This window comes from Piliocolobus tephrosceles, chromosome 1, assembly GCF_002776525.5.
Source record: "Piliocolobus tephrosceles isolate RC106 chromosome 1, ASM277652v3, whole genome shotgun sequence".
NCBI lineage: Eukaryota > Metazoa > Chordata > Mammalia > Primates > Cercopithecidae > Piliocolobus > Piliocolobus tephrosceles.
In genome coordinates, this window is record NC_045434.1 from 113,809,423 (window position 1) to 113,830,010 (window position 20,588).

General features: G+C 40.3%; 1 protein-coding gene across 2 annotated transcripts in view; it reads left to right on the forward strand.

Annotated features, from left to right (window-relative positions):
* Positions 1-20,588, forward strand: part of VAV3 (vav guanine nucleotide exchange factor 3) — a 413,795-nt gene that overhangs the window by 85,577 nt on the left and 307,630 nt on the right. For both annotated transcript variants that reach the window (XM_023197184.3, XM_023197185.2), the window contains exon 2: positions 3,027-3,143. In XM_023197184.3, coding sequence (XP_023052952.2) covers positions 3,027-3,143 — 117 coding nt within the window. The remainder of the gene's footprint in view (positions 1-3,026; positions 3,144-20,588) is intronic.

Here is a 20,588-nt window from a genome sequence, read left to right on the forward strand (position 1 = left end):
TGTTCAGAAACTCAAAAAAATAAAATAAATAAACCAGAAAAAAATCAGTATGGTAAAAGCAAAGGAAAAGTCCTGGAGAGGACTGCTGGCAGGCTGGCAGGCTGGCAGGCTCACTTTCTCTATTCCTCAGCTCTGCTCCTGTATGTGCGCAGAGCCAAACACTTGTGAGCATGGAGTGAAGTGTGAGCCTAGTATTATTAGTCAAATTTTGGAACACTGGGAAAATCTCTTGATACATTTAATAGAGAAGCTCGAGGAAGAGCTTTGTCTTGTTCATTGTTAACATTTCTAGTGTGTGTAATGTTGTAGGAATTCAAAAACTGTTGACTGAAAAATACATAAGTAAATAAAGGGTGACCAAATTTGAGGATTGCCTGGAAAAGTGAGAGTATATAAGTGACTTTCAAATTCAGTAAATATTTGTGGAATTTAGTAGAACTGAACTAGTTAAGGGACAAGTAAGTTTAAGATGAATTCCAGAAGTAAAGGGAAGGCCTCATTTTAAATCTTCTGTGCATGCAATATTTCAGATTGTTTTAACTTTTAGTGATAATACTTGCTTTTCTGAATTAATGATCAAAGCCCTTTAGTGGAAGTCCTCTGCCGCTTTCCTTACAGGTGGCGATAGTTTGAGTTTGGTGAGAAATCTTTGGAGGGTGGCATGTGCGATTATGCTTTGTTCCTTGGTGAGCTATGAGTTGGGCACTTAATTATGTCAATGATATTGCAAGAGAGCAGTTGCATAATCCCCAAGAGAGTAATTATTATCTGTCCTGGCAGAATGCTAGGCTTTTAATCTCTAAATAAGCAATTCTGTGTGGAAGAGCTACATGCAGAGTGAATCTGTGTCTTAAAGGTCTCTTATGAATTTTTTAAAGTGAAAGCAGTAACTGCATGTGCTGATTAACTGCTGCCTTTGTGTTTCAAAGGGTTTATGATGCTTCCCTTGTGGTTTTAATCCCTCCTGAAATATTTAAGCCTCTGAGAATGATTCCTGTAAAGGGTAAAGTATGTCTAAGTTAAGCCTATGAATAATCCGAATGTTTCAAATGTATTAATAGATGAAGTAGAAAAGATATGCTTTCTGCAAATTAAAAAAAAAAAAAAAAAAACCAAGATAAAACAATGAAATAAGACACTGGCAACACTTTTAAAAAAGCAGAGACACAATAATTAGCTAATATGTTGCTCACTTTTTGATGGTTAGTAGTTTTTTTTTTTTTTTCCATTTTTTAAACTTTATTTTGGTATAACTTACATATAATAAAATGCATTTATTTAAAGTTTTCACACGTGTATATTTTTAAAAATATGTGCCAGTGCAGTTAGGATATGTGTGTATTTTGCTTAGGTGGATCTGAGTCTTTTAGACACTGAAAGCAAATTTTAAATTTTGTTTTTTTAAGTAATCAATAGCATCTGCCTTCCCTCCTATCTCCCTGTTAATAGTGTGGATGAGCTGACCATGCTCTTCTCTAAGGTCAGCTGCTGCACTTAAACACTTGATGTCTCCCCACTTCACCTAATCAGGACTACATTTGGGGAACTGTCCCTCTTTCCTTTGTGACCAACTTTCCCTTCTCTATCAAGTTATTCCCATCAAAACAGAAACATGTCATGGCATCTTCAGCTGTTTCTTAAAACTCTTGACCATTTCTCTGTTCTCCTCTGCAGCAAAACTAAGGAGTCTATATTCTGTCTTCACTTCCTTTTCTCTCTTTGTCTCTGAAACCAGCTCCAAGAAGCCTTTCACCGCACTCCTCCATATAGAGCCTGCTTTTGTCAAGGTACCCGTGACTTTCACACTGCCAAAATCCATGGGCAGCACTTGGTCTAAATCCTATTCAGCCATCTGCAGCATCTGATACAGTTTTTCACTTCCTTCATCTAAAAACACTTTCTTTAGCTGGCTTCAGGAAAACCCTATCTCCTGGTTTTCCTTTCCTCACTGGTCACTCTTACTAAGACTCCTTTGTGAGCTCCTCCTCTTTTCCTGATCCTTTACAGTTCTTGACCCAGGTAGTCTCTTCTTCTTTGCTCTTTTCCAAAGTCATTTCAGCCAGTGTCATGGTTAAACAGTTATTTGTGCACTAACGACTCCCATATTTCTGTTTGAAGTACACACCTATCCCCTGAACTCCACACTTACTGGATGACTAATAGGCCTCTCAGATTTAACACAGTCAAAAAGTGACCACACTCTGGTCTTCCCATAGTTGTCTCTCACCTAGGATATTGCAAGAGCCTTCTGTCTGGTTTTCCTGCCTCCACCCTAGCTGCAGCCCCTTTCACTCTATATTCAGCACAACAGGCCAAAAAAATGTTTTTAACCCATCAGATTATGTCCTCCTTTTGGCCAGGGCCTCCAATGACCTCCCATATCAGTCAGAGTAAAAACTGCCCAATAAGGATCTTCATCATCTGACCCCAGTAGCTTTCCATCTCTCCTCCTTTTTCCCCTATTACTCACTCTGCCTTGCTGCATCGACCCCTTTCTCAACATGCTCAGAGGCCTCTATGTCAAGACCTTCGTATGGGACACTTCTTTAGGCTGGGCCGTTGTGTGCTACGGTTCTTCATGGCTTGCTCCTTTTGCACCTCAGATCTCTGCTCCACCGTTCTCTTCTCTGTGAGACTTTCTCTAACCATCTTGTTTAAGTTCCCCCACCCAACCCCACCAACTCTCCTGATCCCTCCTCCAGGCTTTATTTTTCTCTGTTGCGCTTACCACCATATGAAAGTAAAAATACTTGCTTTTTAGTGTTTGTTGCTCTGTCTGTTTTGTCTGTCTTTTCATATTAGAATGTAAGTTTCACGAGGGTAGAATTTGCCTTGGTCACAGCTGTATCACCTCTGCCCGAAAGGGACTGCGTGTTCAGTCAGTACTGCTGAATGAGTAATTGAAAAGTAACCTCAAAGGCTGCTTGATGCTTTCTTGTCATTTTTAGAGCAGTCTGAGTGTTCCAGAGGATAGATAGCATTCAGAATAATTAACTATATGCTAACAGCTCTTTTCCATTCCTCAGTTTCTCTGTTTGAAGAACATAAGGACATTTCTCACGGCCTGTTGTGAGACATTTGGAATGAGGAAAAGTGAACTCTTCGAGGCATTTGACCTGTTTGATGTTCGTGACTTTGGAAAGGTAATTATACTTCATTTTTAATATTACTTTTTAACTGGAAAGCATATAAGCAAATCGTTTCAAATCTAGAAGTAGGGCATGTGACTTAAGTGGCTTATGTATCTGCATTATATAGTTAAATTTCACATGAAGATGGCTTAGGAAAACCAAAAAAAAAAAAAAAGAAAAAGAAAAAACCACACACATACAACAACACTACCAAAAAATTAGCATCTACTTTCCAAATGAAATTAGAATTATTTTGTAATTAAAATCATACATGGGAGGGAATCTTTTCTCCAGAGATAATTTTTTTCTCCTGGTCACCTCAGAGGGTAGGGTTACTATTATCTGCCCTTTAGGTTGATCCCTGGGCGCTCAGGCCTGAGAACCAGTATTCTTTTCCTCCAGTCTTCTCTATATCTGAAAGCTCCTAATTTTTGTAAGTTGAGAATGTTCTGTTGTCATTTTCTCTATTTTGACACTTGGTTAGGTGACTCAGAGAATACATGAAAAGTGTTCGAGATTGTTGAATAATTTCTGTTGCTTGAATTTCAGCAGATATTTGTTGGATTTCAAGGACATTTTTCTCATGGAAATTGTTTTAATATTTACTGTTATTATCTGTATGCACACTAAACACAGGTATAATAAGTGAAACAAATCATCCTTTCAAAAATTACAGTCATTTATTATGAAGTGAACAGACATAAGCCTCTCATAAGTAACTAGCTATAAAATAGTCAGGTAATTAAGGTGACAGGACTTTAGCCCATGCTGATGTAATTGCATTATGAAAATAAGCAAATAAGGAGGAAAAAACTAGTGCTATTAAGAAGTGTGTCCTTACTCTTGTAATTCAGGTGCTAGTGTCTTATCAAAAGGCTGTTTGAGAGTACACATTTTTTGATCTCTGAGATGTAATATTTTCATTAGAAAATAACCCAATGGATTGCTCTTAGCTAAACAGCATAAACTTGAGACGGAAATATAAGAAATTTGATGCTGAAATACAGCGCATATGGAGAAGCCACTCTACCTGGGGAGGGGGAAGGCCCTGGTTCTCTCTCTGGTCTTAACCCATGGTCATTTTGCGATCTAGAAGTCACCAGCCTTCTCGGGTATCAGGCTGCCTGCCAGCTTGGAAAGCCGTACAAAAGGAAGGGGGAGGGGGAAAGAATATGGTTTCTAAGATTCCTTTAATCTCTGGAAAGCTGTGATTTAACTGTCTTGGGGTTCTTGGGGTCCAAAAAGTGATGGAGGATAGAAGTTGATAATGAGTACAAGGAACTGAAAACCAAGCCCCTAGTAAGGAAATGGGAGCACATTTGTCTGTGGCCACGAAGCACAGGTGAGGTGGACACTTCTGTAAGCTGTTGGCCCTGAAAAACACCAGAGATATTTCTGGTTTTATTTTTCTTTTATCTTTCCCCTATTCTTCCTGCACCTTTAAAAAAATCTTCTTTGATTTTCCTTTATTTTCACCCTCTCTTTTGGGGAAACGAAAAATGAAAATGAATTCGGGAAATGAAAAATGAAAAAGTCTTGGCTTTTTAAAGCTCATTAAGGAACTATTTATTTTTCATTTAAATTTGCAAGAAATGGTGTTGATACGTGTTGGAAAATATATAAATACTTTAAAATGCATGGTGGTGTTCTACTGGAATGAAATTGCATGCTAGATTGATTAGACAATGGAAGCTTTGTAGGAGAGTTGAGGATACAAAAAATTGAATGTGAAAGCACAAACTGTATGCTTCTCAAGGATAAATGTATTTTTGACTGCTTAAAATATTTTAGCAGTGGTAGATCTGAAACAATTAAACATGAGATTGTGGTTTAGAACTTGAACTTACATTATAGTCACTTACATTTTGCTACTGCCAAGATTGGAGTAGCTATCTCTTTAGAACTGAATGATCTAAAGAAAACACTGAAAGTTAAAGAATTTGTGATATCACTTCATAATTTACTGACACTAACAGTATTAGGCATTATATACTCTAAGTAAAAACTGCCAGTACCACCACTATTTAGCGCTTAAAATATGCAGTTTCAATCTTCATGTATAATTTTTAAAATTGTGACACCATTAGGAGGTAGGTATTACATTTTCTTTTCATTGTACAGATGAGAAAATCTGCATCCCAAATCACGTATCTATTGGGGATTGAAGCGGCGGTTTGAACTCAGGTCTAGCTGATTCTCTACTACTACTGTACCATAGTGCAAACATTCACATAGCACATAACATGTGCTTTGCGTATATTGAGGGAATCGGCACATCAATCCCAACATGTGGGTACTATTATTTTTCCCATTTATAGGTCCTAGCTTGTGGGTAACGGAACTGAAATAATTCTTGTAGTTTTAAATTTTTAAGCTGAAAAAATGTGTATAGAGTGTTAATTCAGCAGAAAAATAATTTCAGATGTCGTGAATATATACATTTTAACAGGATGTGGATAGGTTATTTTCCTCCATTCCTTAGGATTTAATTAAATTTTCTGTTAACTTAAAATGAAAAACATCTATGTGTGCTCTTCTGTTTGCCTCAATTCCTACATTGGTAAATCTGGAATTCATGTGTATTTGGCACCTTTTTGCCAAAGAATGTATTAATTATGATAGCAGCACTTGGTGTTTTTATAGCATTTGAAGTTTTCAGAGTGCTTAATATTACTGACTTCTTTGATTCTCATAATCTTGTGAAGACATTCTTCAGATGAGGAAGCTAAGACATGAGGAAGTGCTTACATAGTGATTCAAGGGCCTCCTTGCTTGGGAAGAGGAACCAGATCTGGAGCTCAGGCCTCTGGCTTCTCAGTCCTGTTTTTCTTGTCCACTGTCTGTGTTTTGGGTCTCACTGCTCTGTGGATGGTCAGGGAAAAGGATGAACTTATAGAAGAAAATTAAAGGAATTTATAAAATTAAAAAACACAGGTGATGTGTTACTTGGCATCTAATTATACTTTAGAAAGAAAGTAAAGATTTAGGATACTGCATGAGTCTGCGGCCTGGTGGTGGTTAAAGTTGTTAACTCTAAATAGGCATGTGATTCACCGATTCTCATCTATACACATGCAATCAATTCTTAGCTACACTCTCCTCCTGCTTTTCTCATTGTGGTGTTTTCTGCTCACTAATCTTTGTCCAAGCTCTCCCTCTGTTTGGGGTTTAGGAAATTTATTTTGAATCTTAGACTTGATATGGATGTGTTTTATTTTGGAAAATCCTGGAAACAGTGTTAACACAAATAATAATTTGTATTTTGTGAGATGGTGAAGAGCATCCATTTGGGCTCCTCTAGAAGAGCTTATGATAAATCTGCCTTTCAGTGCTACCTTTAATTCTTAGCATTGAGCTATTTCCTCAATAGTAATTCACTTCCAACTCCACCAACATCAACAAAAGTTAGAATAGTTTGAAATGCTTTCTACACTTTTTTTTTTTTTAATCACACAGGAAAGAGGAGTGAGTTTAGTAACTTGAACTCATTTAAGAGTCAGCAGAGGCCTTGAAGTTAAATATGACTCTCACTCTTCAGGGTTGTTAAATACTGAAAAAAGTTCCTGAAAGAGGGAGACTTCTTGTCTAAGACCGCTGAGGCCTAGTCGGGGGAGAGGGGGGGAATGGGGGATGTTGAGGGTTTATGTTTTGAAAAACCATTTACTTTCTTACTTTTGAAAAAAGATGAATCTCTTTCTGGCTTTCTGGTAACAAAACTAAGTAAAATCTTGTTTGTTAACTTATTTGCTTAAGAAATGTAATTAAAATGTTTTTCCTGGAATAATATTAGAAATACACTGTATTATTTTTTGACATCGTGACAGTATCTGTAACTTGGTTCATTTCCATACTGTATATAAAGAATTTTCCATAACTGTTTCAATTGTCATTTTATGATTAACTCACTTTTTGCAAATGTTCCCTGCTGAGCCGTCTGTTGGCACATTTACCGTTCAGAAGCACGTGGAAGTTTTTCTGTAATGAGACAATTTCTAGAGGGTAATAGAAGTCAGGCTGACACTGTCCAGATGAGTGACTAAAGTCAGCTCCTTACCCTGCCTCTGGGTGAGTGTAAAGGGCCTGCTTCCCATGACACACAGTGTAAAGTGATATGTTTTCTTAAATCAAAGAGTATCCACACCTGGCCAGTGGTAGGTCCAGTTGATTTGAATTGCAATAGGATAGTTTCATCATGTTCAGGTTCAGCACAGGCACTGTAAAAAGGAATTCAGAGCATCAGCTTAGGGGTGAGTCAGGGATACAGGTAAGAAAATTACTGGGAGACAGGGAGAGAGCAAGAGTTGTATTTTAGTTAAGAATTAAACTAAAGAACTTCTTCACAGCAAAATGAACAGTCAGCAGAGTAAACAGACAACCCACAGAGTAGGAGAAATTCTTCACAATTTATACATCGAACAAAGGACTAATATCAGGAATCTATAAGGAACTCAAACAAATTAGCAAGAAAAAACAAACAATCCCATTGAAAAGTGGACTAAGGACATGAATAGACAATTCTCGAAAGAAGACATACAAATGGCCAACAAACATATGAAAAAATGTTCAGTATCACTAATGATCAGAGAAATGCAAATCAAAACCACAATGGGATACCACCTTCCTCCTGCAAGAATGGCCATAATTAAGAAATCAAAAAATAATAGATGCTGACGTGGATGTGGTAATCAGGGAACACTTCTACACTGCTGGTGGGAATGTGAACTAGTACAACCACTATGGAAAACAGTGTGGAGATTCCTTAAGCAACTAAAAGTACAACGACCATTTGATCCAGCAGTCCCACTACTGGGTATCTACCCAGAGGAAAACAAGTTATTATGCAAAAAAGATACTTGAGCACCCATGTTTATAGCAGCACAATTCACAGTTGCAAAAATGTGGAATCAGCCCAAATGCCCATCTATCAGTGTGGATAAAGAAATTGTATGTGTGATGAAGTACTACTCAGCCATACAAAGGAACGAATTAATGGCATTTGCAGCAACCTGGATGGAACTGGAGACTGTTATTCTAAGTGAAGTAACTCAAGAATGGAAAACCAAACATTGTGTGTTCTCACTCATATGTGGGAGCTAAGCTATGAGGATGCAAAGGTGTAAGAATGATACAGTGGACTTGGGGCTCAGGGGAAAGTGTGAAAAGGAGGTGAGGGATAAAAGACTACAAACTGGGTTCAGTGTATGCTGCTTGGGTGATGGGTGCACCAAAATCTCACAAATCACCACTAAAGAACTTACTCATGTAACCAAATACTACTTGTTCCCCCAAAAACCTGTGGAAATAACAAATTAAAAAGCAGAACAATACATGGTTTCTGAGTTGGATCTTGGTTTGGAATCCAGTTAAGTTCCCTGTTAGTAGATAGTCTTGGGCAGGTAACTTAGCTTCTTTGAGCTTCAGTTTCCTCATCCGTGTATTGAGTTTAGGTGAGTGTTAAATGAAATCATGTATGTCAAGTGCTTAACAGAGTGTCAAGGTCCAAGGTAAGTACTCTTCTTGTTACTGTTATTACCACTATTATTATTTTTAATGGTTGTGGGATTCATTGGTAAACATAGGTGTCGAATTTTGAATTAAGTGCAAGAGATCTAATGATATTAGAAGGGTGAGATAAGAAATAAAATTTGTTCTTTCTAATGTTGTATAGCACTATTCTAGTTTATTTTGCACAATCATCTTTTCTCTTTCGTTCTGTGGCCTTGGATCTTCTTTGAGAAACCACACTTTCCTCCTTCTCAATTACAGAGTTTGGATGGTTTAATCAATTATATCCCATGCCTTTGACCACATAGTGATGGTTCAGGAATGGGGTGAGTCACTCAGTTGCGACCAATGAGACATTTGCAAGGGTACTTTTATTATTCTCTAATCTGAGGCTTCGAGGAGCTGTAGCCATCCGGGTACCACATGGAGTTTCAAAATGGACCCAGTTCAGAGGAAATAGAGTTGAAGATGATCTTAGTGACACCATGTGAAGTGGGAATCAATGCTGTGCCCAAAGCTGAATATATATCTATAAGTTTTCCATGAACCAATACATTCCTCCTTTCCTCATTTTTGAGCCAGTTTTCACTGGTTCTCTCAACCAAGAGTAAGAGAAATCTAAGTGATTCACTGTGTTTCACCAGTTAAATGATTTCAGGTTTGTAGATATGTTAACTTTTATTACCCGAGTTCCAGGTAATTTGGAGACCATTTGTTAAGCCTCTACATCTTCTATCGTATACTCAAGAGGAGATATAAAGACAAAGTCCCAGAACCTATTTTGCAGCATGTAAATAATAAGAAGTACAGTCCCAGTTTCATAGTAAATGCTTTCTTTTCCTTACCGTTGATTCCAGAAATATCATAGATCTTGAGGTTGAGAAGGTCACGGCAGGCATCCTGACAAGCTACTTGAGAGCCTGCAGTGGTTTACTACTACCTGTCTAGTCTTTGTGAAATCTGCCTGGCTTTCCCTGTCACAAGAAAACTCTCCCAAGCAAAGGCTCCTGAGCCTTTCTTGGCTACAGGTGGCCCCAGGGACCTCACCTTGGCATGGCTTGAAAGATCCTTATTATCTAGTGCATACACATTAATCAACACCTGGAAACATTTTTTCATATATACATATGTAAGCAGGAATAATTATTTTAGTGCGTAAATCTTTTTAGGTACTTGTTTGACATAAAACACGTTTAGCATCTCTCTCTTGAAGTATTTCCCACTCAAATTATCCAGAAATCTCTGGGCTTTCTATAGTCCATGGGGCTTAAATCAGCCTTGCTTCAAAGCCCCACAGAAGCTTGATCTCTCTGTCTGCTAGTATGGTGCTACTGCACAAGACTGGTTCTGTGGGACAGCTTTATTTCTCTGATGCTAGCAGTGCCCTTGTATTTTCATCCCTTCTCAACCCCATACTACCCACACAACTTTCCTTCATCCCTATAGCATTTTCGCTTTTGCATTGAGCCTGGCCAGGCCATATCTCCCTAGCTCTGTGATGAATTCTGTTCAGGGACTCCTTGTATTCTGTCAGTGAGGTTGGGTCACGTCCTCCTTATTCAGCCCTTACAGGGTACCAACTTCCAGTCTCAGAGTGGCATTTGGGATCCCCAGTATTTTTCCTCCCTCAAGGGTCTGGAATTTTCCCACAAATGAGCCAACTTTCAGCCTAGAGCTGGCTCAGCTTGGCAAGGAGTACTGTCAGGAGTCAACCTCCACTCACCAAGGCCTCCTTTGCTTTGTCCCCCTGAGCAGTAGGAGGCTTGCCTGTATTTACATAACTAAGGGGCAGCTCTGCAGTGATTCCTCCCTGAACAAAGATAGCTTGTTCCAAGGCTATCTTTTTTTAGGCAGAGGAGGAGGGAACAACTTTCTAGCCTTCCCTAATATATGTGTCTGGCTGGCTGTTAACACAATTCCCGGATCATTAGCACTATTCCCCTCCTTTGTTTTTGGATCGAGTTGACCTTTTTAGCAACCTTCTCATCTTTTTCCCTTTTGTAGGGGTATTTAATGCTTGGCAGAGTTTTCCATTCTTACCTCCTCTTATAGAACTTTAGTACCCGAGCCATGCAAAGACATTTTTTATACCTTAGTGATTATTCAAGTTCATTTTTTAGTCTGCTCCTAATTATTTTTGAGTAAGTTCAATAAGCTCTTTACTCTTCTCTAAAGACGGTTGAAAACTTCTAGAATAATATTTCCCAGATAACTTTGCAAAGAATCCCATTGTCCTAAGAAATGGTAATAGGAAGACTGGAGAAAAATATTCTTGTTCCAGTGAGTTTGGTAAACACTGCATATTGTATTTATGAGATACAGCATAGTAAAGGAACTGAAAAGTCCTGCAGTGAGAAAAACTTTGGTTTACTCCAGAATTTCTCATATTTGCACATGATATTAGGTATTTAGGTGTCATGCTATTTAGGTATCACATGATTGCTTCAAACTTACAATGTAGAAAACTGAAGTACTTTTTTTTTTTTTCCTTTGGAGACTTATTTCTATTTTGGTAATGTTCCTTGTTTTGTTCACCCTGCCAGGAACTAAATGGTTACAAATGCCTTTTTTTTTTTTTTTTTTTTTTTTTGGTATGGGAGTCTCACTCTGTTGCCCAGGCTAGAGTACAGTGGCACAACCTTAGCTCATTGCAACCTCAGCCTCCCAGGTTCAAGCGATTCTCCTACTTCAGCTTTCCGCGTAGTGTTGTGCCCTTAGTTCCGAGACCCTCCTCAAAGACGACCACCAGAAACCGAAGTCAAAGCCAAGTGGCCGGGATCACTTTATTGCAGGTTCGAACCCAGACCTCTCTCCGTACAGGCGTAGTCAGGAGGGCAAGAGAGAGGTCTCGAGCACAGCTCAAGTCTACTTTTTATAGCAAGGCACAAACAGGTTACAGAAGATTAGGGCATTTTTGCAGTTACAAGATTGGGATTGGTTGACATTTTGAAGTTTGAACATTCGGCAGTTTCTGATTGGCTCCTGCCCTTTTTTAAACCACAAACGTCTAGTGGTTTTTGTTTTTTAGACAAACTGCTTGCTTAACCATGGGTGGGAGGGGGGTGGTTTCGATTGAGCAAGCAGGGGGTACGTGACTGGGGGCTGCAAGCACCGGTAATCAGAACAGAACAGAACAGAACAGGACAGGGACTTTCACAACACTTGTCCATACAACGTCTGGAATCTATAGATAACATAACCGGTTAGGTCAGGGGTCGATCTTTAACCAGGCTCCGGGTGCCGCCCGGGCTGTCTGCCTGTGGATTTCATGTCTGCCTTTTAGTCTTTTCAGTAGCTGGGGCTACAGGTGTGCACCGTCAAGCCTGGGTAATTTGTTGTATTTTTAGTAGAGGCGGGGTTTTGCCATGTTGGCCAGGCTAGTCTTAAACTCCTGACCTCAGGTGATCCACCCGCCTCTGCCTCCCAAAGTGCTGGATTATAGGCGTGAGCCACCACACCCAGCCAAAATGCCTTTTCTTTAACCCTCCTTGCTTTTGCCTTTAGTTGAGGTACTTATCACTGGGATTATTGAAATTGTCTTCTAGGTGTCTTCTTGCCATCAGTTTTGAATAGTTTCATGCTAATCTTCAAGATAATCTTCCAAAAATGTAGATCTGATCATTTTACTCATGGGTTTGTCACCAGGGGAAGGTATCTGAGTTACCAGTGGCGAATCTGTACAGGTCAACAGGAATCTCAGTTCTTGCTTCCTCAGAAGAAATAATTCGACTGAGGGGCATAAGGCAGAAAAAGAGACCGAGGCAAGTTTCAGAGCAGGAGTGGAAGTTTATTTTAAAAGGCTTTAGAACAGGAAAGAAAGGAAAGTATGCTTGGAAGAGACCCAAGCAGACACCGAGGTCAAGTGCGGTGTTTAACCTTGACTCTGGGACTTTAGAAGCTGGCCCCTTTCCCATAATTCTTCCTTTAGGGTGGGTTGCCTGCGAGCCCAGTGCCCTCCTTATCCTTGGGAAGTGAGCACACACACTGTGTTTAGGATGTTGTATGCATGCCCATCTGAGACTTTTTTCCCTTTTCTGGTGGAGTGCCCCTGGAAACTCATACTCTGCCATTTTGTCTCTTACTGCACACGCCCAGGAAATTGCTTCTCTCTGGTGCCTGCATTCAGTTAACACTTTAGTGTAACAAGTGTGGACCATCAGGAAGTGGCTTTTACCCGGCATCAGCTGCCACATTATCACTTTTAGAGAGGCAGTGTGATAATTGCCAAACCTTCACCTGACAGTCCTAGTGGCTGGGAGAACCCTTTCCTGCCCACTCTTGCCTATCTAACTACCTGTAACAGGTTTAAAACTTGATAGTGGATCCCTGTTTTTTATAAGAGAATAACATCTAAACTCTTTTACAAGCCACACAAGATTCTTCAAGATCAGGCCTCTGCCTACCTTTCTAACATTATTTCTCACTTTCCTACTCCCATACACTCGCTTAAGTCCTTCCAAATTACTAAATCATCATGACTCACCAGATTAATATTTATTAATATTGTTTCCTTTGCCTGGAATGCCCTTTCTTTTCATTCCCTTTAGTCTCTTGTCGGCAGTGACTCAATTCAAGATCATGTACACTCATTACACTCATACACACACTGACACACTGCTTAAAATCTGAGAATATGCTTTATCCAGAGCTCTGGACTTAGCTCGTTCTTGGATATATTGAGTCTTCTGGGCCTGGCTTTGTTACTTGTCTCTGCTCATTCCCTCAGTTTTGACTAGAACCTTCCCCCTACTTCTCTGCCCCACAGAAATTGGACCTTGACACATTACATTGGCTCTTTTCCTCAGCTCCTCCTGAGACTTTGAGATCAAGTAAAACTGACTTTCACCCTAACCTGCCCCCAGCCACCTGTGTGCAGGAAAGTTGCTCAGCCTCTCAGAGCCTTCACATTTTGATCTGTAAAATGGCCCTGATGAGGATCCCTACTTCATGGAATTGTGGTGAAGACTATGAATTGAATTCTGTGGGAAAAGCAACCAATGCAGTGTGGGGTAGGGGGTAAGGCTCAGCCAGAGGTAACTCCTGAGTAATTCACCTGTCACTTCCTCATTGGGAAGTATTTGTATGCCACGTGCTGCTTTATCAGGGTGGAGGAGCAGGTAGTCAAGATCCCCTGCTCTCAAGGCACTGTCACTGTCCATCACTATCCAAGTTAAGGAAACAAATTGGTAAAACATAAACAAACAAGATAGTTACAACCAGCGATAGGTGCCACTGAGGAAAGAAACAGAGTACAGTGATGAGCAGCTGGAAGAAGCCACTTTGGACAGACTGGAAAGGAAAACCATTTGAAATACCGACAGCCCAGGGGGAAGAGGATGCTAGTACTACCATGCATTTACTTCTTATTTTTTGAGACAGGGTTTCACCCTCCATGCCTAGGCTGGAGTGCAGTGGTGCAATCTCGGCTCACTGCACCCTCCACCTCTCTGACTGAAGCAATCCTTCCACCTCAGCCTCCCGAGTAGCTGGGACTACAGGTGCATGCCACCACAGCCCGCTATTTTTTATATTTTTTGTAGAGACAGGGTTTCACCATGTTGCCTAGACTGGCCTCAAACTCTTGAGCTCAAGTGATCCACCCACCTCAGCCTCCCAAAGTGCTTGGATTATAGGCATGAGCCACCATGACTGGCCCTTGCCCTCTTATTTAAATTAAGTTTTAAATAAGTTATAAAGCACATTTAAGTAGATTCTATCCTACCTTTTCCAGTAGATCCCCTTGGGCTAGTCCTTTAACTTGGCCTCAGTTTGTTCAACTCTGATATTCTTCTGATTCTAAAATGCCACTTATTGGTAGATGTAATATGTATACATTGCATTTAAGTAATGTTTTGCTTTGATGATTGTTAGTTGTGTAATCCTCTCTGAAAACATCAAGGCTTAGGCTTTCTCATACATTTTAGGTTGTTTATATATAGGCTCTTTTGCAGGGGCTTTTAAACCTGGGTATACTTCATTTTTGGTAATATTGACATTCCCTTAAAATTGTAAACTTTTAGAGAGAGAAAAAACTTGACTGTACATGTACTTCTGGAGAGAGAAAGGCATTATAAAGAGCTAAAAGCATGATAAAGATATCACCTAGATTTTACATCTGCATTTGGCATAGCTACTGAGTGTATTTCCAAAACTGGAAATCTAGTTTGAGAACTGAAATCGAACTTCTCTTTGCTGTTTCAAGGATTCCTTAATATACGTATCTATATACGTAAGTAGAGGGAAAGTTATTTAGGAAGATGCTGAAGTAATCCATATGGAATTTTGGGGTTCCACTGATAGTCCTCATAGCTTGAGCGGCAGATGCAGCAGGGGCAAGCTAGATCTTGAGGTTCAACAGAGATTGGGGCCGGAGTATGAGGGCCCTTGAGGTCTTGCAGGGTCTGCACTGATTCTGACAAAGGGCCAGTGAGTACAGATAGACAGGAGATGACCTGCTGAGTGCTTGCTTGAGCTAAGCATTCTGTCAGTGGGGGAGGCTGTAGTGGACAATTGTAATGCCAGTGGTAGGAGGAACAGGCTTGAGACTGAGGCAGTCTGGTTAAAAAGTGATACAGACCTTTACTAGAGCAACTGTAAAAGAGGCCCAGAGTTTGAGAGATTTGGGATGTTTAAGAATTGAAGTGAGTGGTGAGAGGATGAGAAGAGAGAACAGTGAGGCCTGGAAACCTGGCAGGGGAGCAGGGAAAGTAGGGTTTATTGCAAGGGAAATAATGGAGCAAGAGCAAGAGTAACTTACAGTGTATTTCAAGTTAATGTAGGAGAATTCTAGTGGCATTTACTCTCAATTTCTGTAAATATATTTTACAACAAAGTAGGTATGTTTTATTTTTCTGTGATTTTTGCTGTATCATGCCATCCTAAATTTTCCCTTTGTTCCTTCTATTGATATTCAGTTGGTTGCTTGGTTGGGTTTTTTTGGTACTTACTGATTATCTAGTGGAAGCTTGGTCCCTGATAGAACACTTAGAAATTGTGGGTTTATAGTTCCTATTAAAAATGGAAAATATTTTCTTTCTGTGTAATAGGAAACCTTCTAGGAATATTTGTCTGTATTTCCAAGGCTATGGTACATATATGCTCACTAATGCACATATTCTAATTCCTAGCCTTAGTTGTTGGGCCATATCCTATCTGAGCTGTGTTCAGAGATCCTTGACCTTGTCACATTGGCTTATAAGGTAAGATGTAGTTTATCCAAGTTACGTATGGAGGACATTGCATCTTCATTTGCTAAGAATAAATTGTTATTATAAATATGATGGATGAGAAATCTGTAAGGAGAACTGGTTAATTGCAGTGCATGAAATATTAATAGCCAATTTACTTTTCTAGACAAACAGCAGTGAGGCAGAACTCTTGGCCTTTGACTGTTGTGCCTGTGTATTTCCTATCAAAAAGATCTCCTAGAAAAGGAGGATGGCACTTTCCATGTTTATTTTCTGTGTCTTCTTTTTTTTAATGGCTTATGCACATCTGTAGGAATAAAGGAGGCTGATGTTTGCTTCCCATGCTTAGTGAGAGGGGTAGTGTGGGGGTGGAACTGGATGAATGCTCTCATTTGCACAGGATTAGGCAGAGGAAGTGTGCACCAGTAGTGGTATGAGCACCAAACAACTACAGGGAACAATGCTTGGCAGTCACTGCAGCTGTGTGGAGTCTGGCTGCACAGGCTTCCTCTGGATAGAGTTTAGTTTCTGAGTCACTTGTTTTCCACTTAAAGCACCTGTGTCTTTGGAGAACTGCATTGAAGAAATATTAGTTGATTACGGGCCTTTCTCTGATTTGCCTCAATGCCAATTATAATGCTCTTTGGACATGAAAAGTTGTGCTAAATCAATATAGTGTCTGAGGACCAGTGGCGTCAGGATAGGCCAGTGCATAGAGCGGTCAGAAATCATTAGGTTAGAATAAGTGAATGGTTTTTAAATCTTTCAGAACACTCCCCACTGAAGTGTGTATGCATGTGTACACACAATTAATTTTACACAGAAATGTGCTTGGTGACCTTAGGTGTAGGCTTGACCTTGTTACTCTCATTGTTTGTTTCTGTGTAGAGGAAATGAAGGATGCTGCTTGCTGCTTCTGACTAAGCAGGTGCCTTATAGATTGTGTGCTGAATCATTTGCACTCTTTGAGTTGTCTTTTAAAGTAGCTGCATATCCCCGACCAGCGAGAGCTGAAGCAGGGCGAGGCATCGCCTCAGCTGGGAAGCTCAAGGGGGAAGGCAATCCCTTTTCCTAGCCAGGGGACCTGAGACACACAACACCTGGAAAATCGGGTAACTCCCACCCCAATACTGCGCTGTACCAAGGGTCTTAGCAAACGGGCACACCAGGAGATTATATCCCACACCTGACCGGGAGGGTCCCACACCCATGGAGCCTCCCTCATTGCTAGCACAGCAGTCTGCGATCTAACGGCAAGGCAGCAGCGAGGCTGGGGAAGGGGCACCCGCTATTGCTGAGGCTTAAGTAGGTAAACAAAGCTGCTGGGAAGCTGGAACTGGGTGGAGCTCACAGCAGCTCAAGGAGGCCTGCCTGTCTCTGTAGACTCCACCTCTGGGGACAGGGCACAGTTAAACAGCAACAACAACAGCAACAACAAAAAAGCAGCAGAAACCTCTGCAGACACAAATGACTCTGACAGCTTTGAAGAGAGCAGTGGATCTCCTAACATGGAGGGTGAGATCTGAGAACTGACAGACTGCCTGCTCAAGTGGGTCCCTGACCCCTGAGTAGCCTAACTGGGAGACATCCCCCACTAGGGGCAGACCGACACCCCACACCTCACACAGTGGAGTACACCCCTGAGAGGAAGCTTTCAAAGCAAGAATCAGACAGGTACATTTGCTGTTCAGCAATATTCTATCTTCTGCAGCCTCTGCTGCTGATACCTAGGCAAACAGGGTCTGGAGTGGACCTCAAGCAATCTCTAACAGACCTACAGCTGAGGGTCCTGACTGTTAGAAGGAAAACTAACAAACAGGAAGGACACCCACACCAAAACCCCATCAGTACGTCACCATCATCAAAGACCAGAGGCTGATAAAACCACAAAGATGGGGAAAAAGCAGGGCAGAAAAACTGGAAATTCAAAAAATACGAGCGCATCTCCCCCTGCAAAGGAATGCAGCTCATCGCCAGCAATGGATCAAAGCTGGACGGAGAATGACTTTGACGAGATGAGACAAGAAGGCTTCAGTCCATCAAACTTCTCAGAGCTAAAGGAGGAATTATGTACTCAGTGCAAAGAAACTAAAAATCTTGAAAAAAGAGTGGAAGAATTGATAACTAGAATAATTAATGCAGAGAAGGCCATAAACGAACTGACAGAGATGAAAACCATGACACGAAAAATATGTGACAAATGCACAAGCTTCAGTAACTGACTCGATCAACTGGAAGAAAGAGTATCAGCGATTGAGGATCAAATGAATGAAATGAAGTGAGAAGAGAAATGTAAAGAAAAAAGAAGAAAAAGAAATGAACAAAGCGTGCAAGAAGTATGGAATTATGTAAAAAGACCAAATCTGCATCTGATTGGGGTGCCTGAAAGTGAGGGGGAAAATGGAACCAAGTTGGAAAACACTCTTCAGGATATCATCCAGGAGAACTTCCCCAACCTAATAGGGCAGGCCAACATGCAAATTCAGGAAATACAGAGAATGCCACAAAGATACTCCTCGAGAAGAGCAACTCCAAGACACATAATTGCCAGATTCACCAAAGTTGAAATGAAGGAAAAAATCTTAAGGGCAGCCAGAGAGAAAGGTCGGGTTACCCACAAAGGGAAGCCCATCAGACTAACAGCAGATCTCTCGGCAGAAACCCTACAAGCCAGAAGAGAGTGGGGGCCAATATTCAACATTCTTAAAGAAAAGAATTTTAAACCCAGAATTTCATATCCAGCCAAACTAAGTTTCATAAGTGAAGGAGAAATACAATCCTTTACAGATAAGCAAATGCTTAGAGATTTTGTCACCACCAGGCCTGCCTTACAAGAGACCCTGAAGGAAGCACTAAACATGGAAAGGAACAACCAGTACCAGCCATTGCAAAAACATGCCAAAATGTAAAGACCATCGAGGCTAGGAAGAAAGTGCATCAACTAGCGAGCAAAATAACCAGTTAATATCATAACGGCAGGATCAAGTTCACACATAACAATATTAACCTTAAATGTAAATGGACTAAATGCTCCAATTAAAAGACACAGACTGGCAAACTGGATAAAGAATCAAGACCCATCAGTTTGCTGTATTCAGGAGACCCATCTCACATGCAGAGACATACATAGGCTCAAAATAAAGGGATGGAGGAAGATCTACCAAGCAAATGGAGAACAAAAAAAAGCAGGGGTTGCAATCCTAGTCTCTGATAAAACAGACTTTAAACCATCAAAGATCAAAGGAGACCAAGAAGGCCATTACATAATGGTAAAGGGATCAATTCAACAGGAAGAGCTAACTATCCTAAATATATATGCACCCAATACAGGAGCACCCAGATTCATAAAGCAAGTCCTCAGAGACTTACAAGGAGACTTAGACTCCCATATAATAATAATAGGAGACTTCAACACCCAACTGTCAACATTAGACGGATCAATGAGACAGAAAGTTAACAAGGATATCCAGGAATTGAACTCATCTCTGCAGCAAGTGGACGTAATAGACATCTACAGAACTCTCCACCCCAAATCAACACAATATACATTCTTCTCAGCACCACATCACACTTATTCTAAAACTGACCACATCATTGGAAGTAAAGCACTCCTCAGCAAATGTACAAGAACAGAAATTGTAGCAAACTGTCTCTCAGACCACAATGCAATCAAACTAGAACTCAGGACTAAGAAACTCAATCAAAACTGCTCAACTACATGGAAACTGAACAACCTGCTCCTGAATGACTACTGGGAACATAACGAAATGAAGGCAGAAATAAAGATGTTCTTTGAAACCAATGAGAACAAAGATACAACATACCAGAATCTCTGGGACACAGTTAAAGCAGTGTGTAGAGTGAAATTTATAGCACTAAATGCCCACAAGAGAAAGCTGGAAAGATCTAAAATTGACACTCTAACATCACAATGAAAAGAACTAGAGAAGCAAGAGCAAACACATTCAAAAGCTAGCAGAAGGCAAGAAATAACTAAGATCAGAGCAGAACTGAAGGAGATAGAGACACAAAAAACCTTCCAAAAAATCAATGAATCCAGGAGTTGGTTTTTTGAAAAGATCAACAAAATTGATAGACCACTAGCAAGACCAATAAACAAGAAAAGAGAGAAGAATGAAATAGATGCAATAAAAAATGATAAAGGAGGTATCACCACCGACTCCACAAAAATACAAATTGCCACCAGAGAATACTATAAACACCTCTATGCAAATCAACTAGAAAATCTAGAAGAAATGGATAATTTCCTGGACACTTACACTCTCCCAAGACTAAACGAGGAAGAAGTTGAATCCCTGAATAGACCAATAGCAGGCTCTGAAATTGAGACAATAATTAATAGCCTACCAACCAAAAAAGTTCAGGACCAGATGAATTCACAGCTGAATTCTACCAGAGGTCCAAGGAGGAGTTGGTACCATTCCTTATGAAACTATTCCAATTAATAGAAAAAGAAGGAATCCTCCCTAACTCATTTTATGAGGCCAACATCATCCTGATACCAAAGCCTGGCAGAGACACAACAAAAAAAGAGAATTTTAGACCAATATCCCTTAAGAACATCGATGCAAAAATCCTCAATAAAATACTGGCAAACCGGATCCAGCAGCACATCAAAAAGCTTATCCACCATGATCAAGTGGGCTTCATCCCTGGGATGCAAGGCTGGTTCAACATATGCAAATCAATAAATGTAATCCAGCATATAAACAGAACTAAAGACAAAAACCACATGATTATCTCA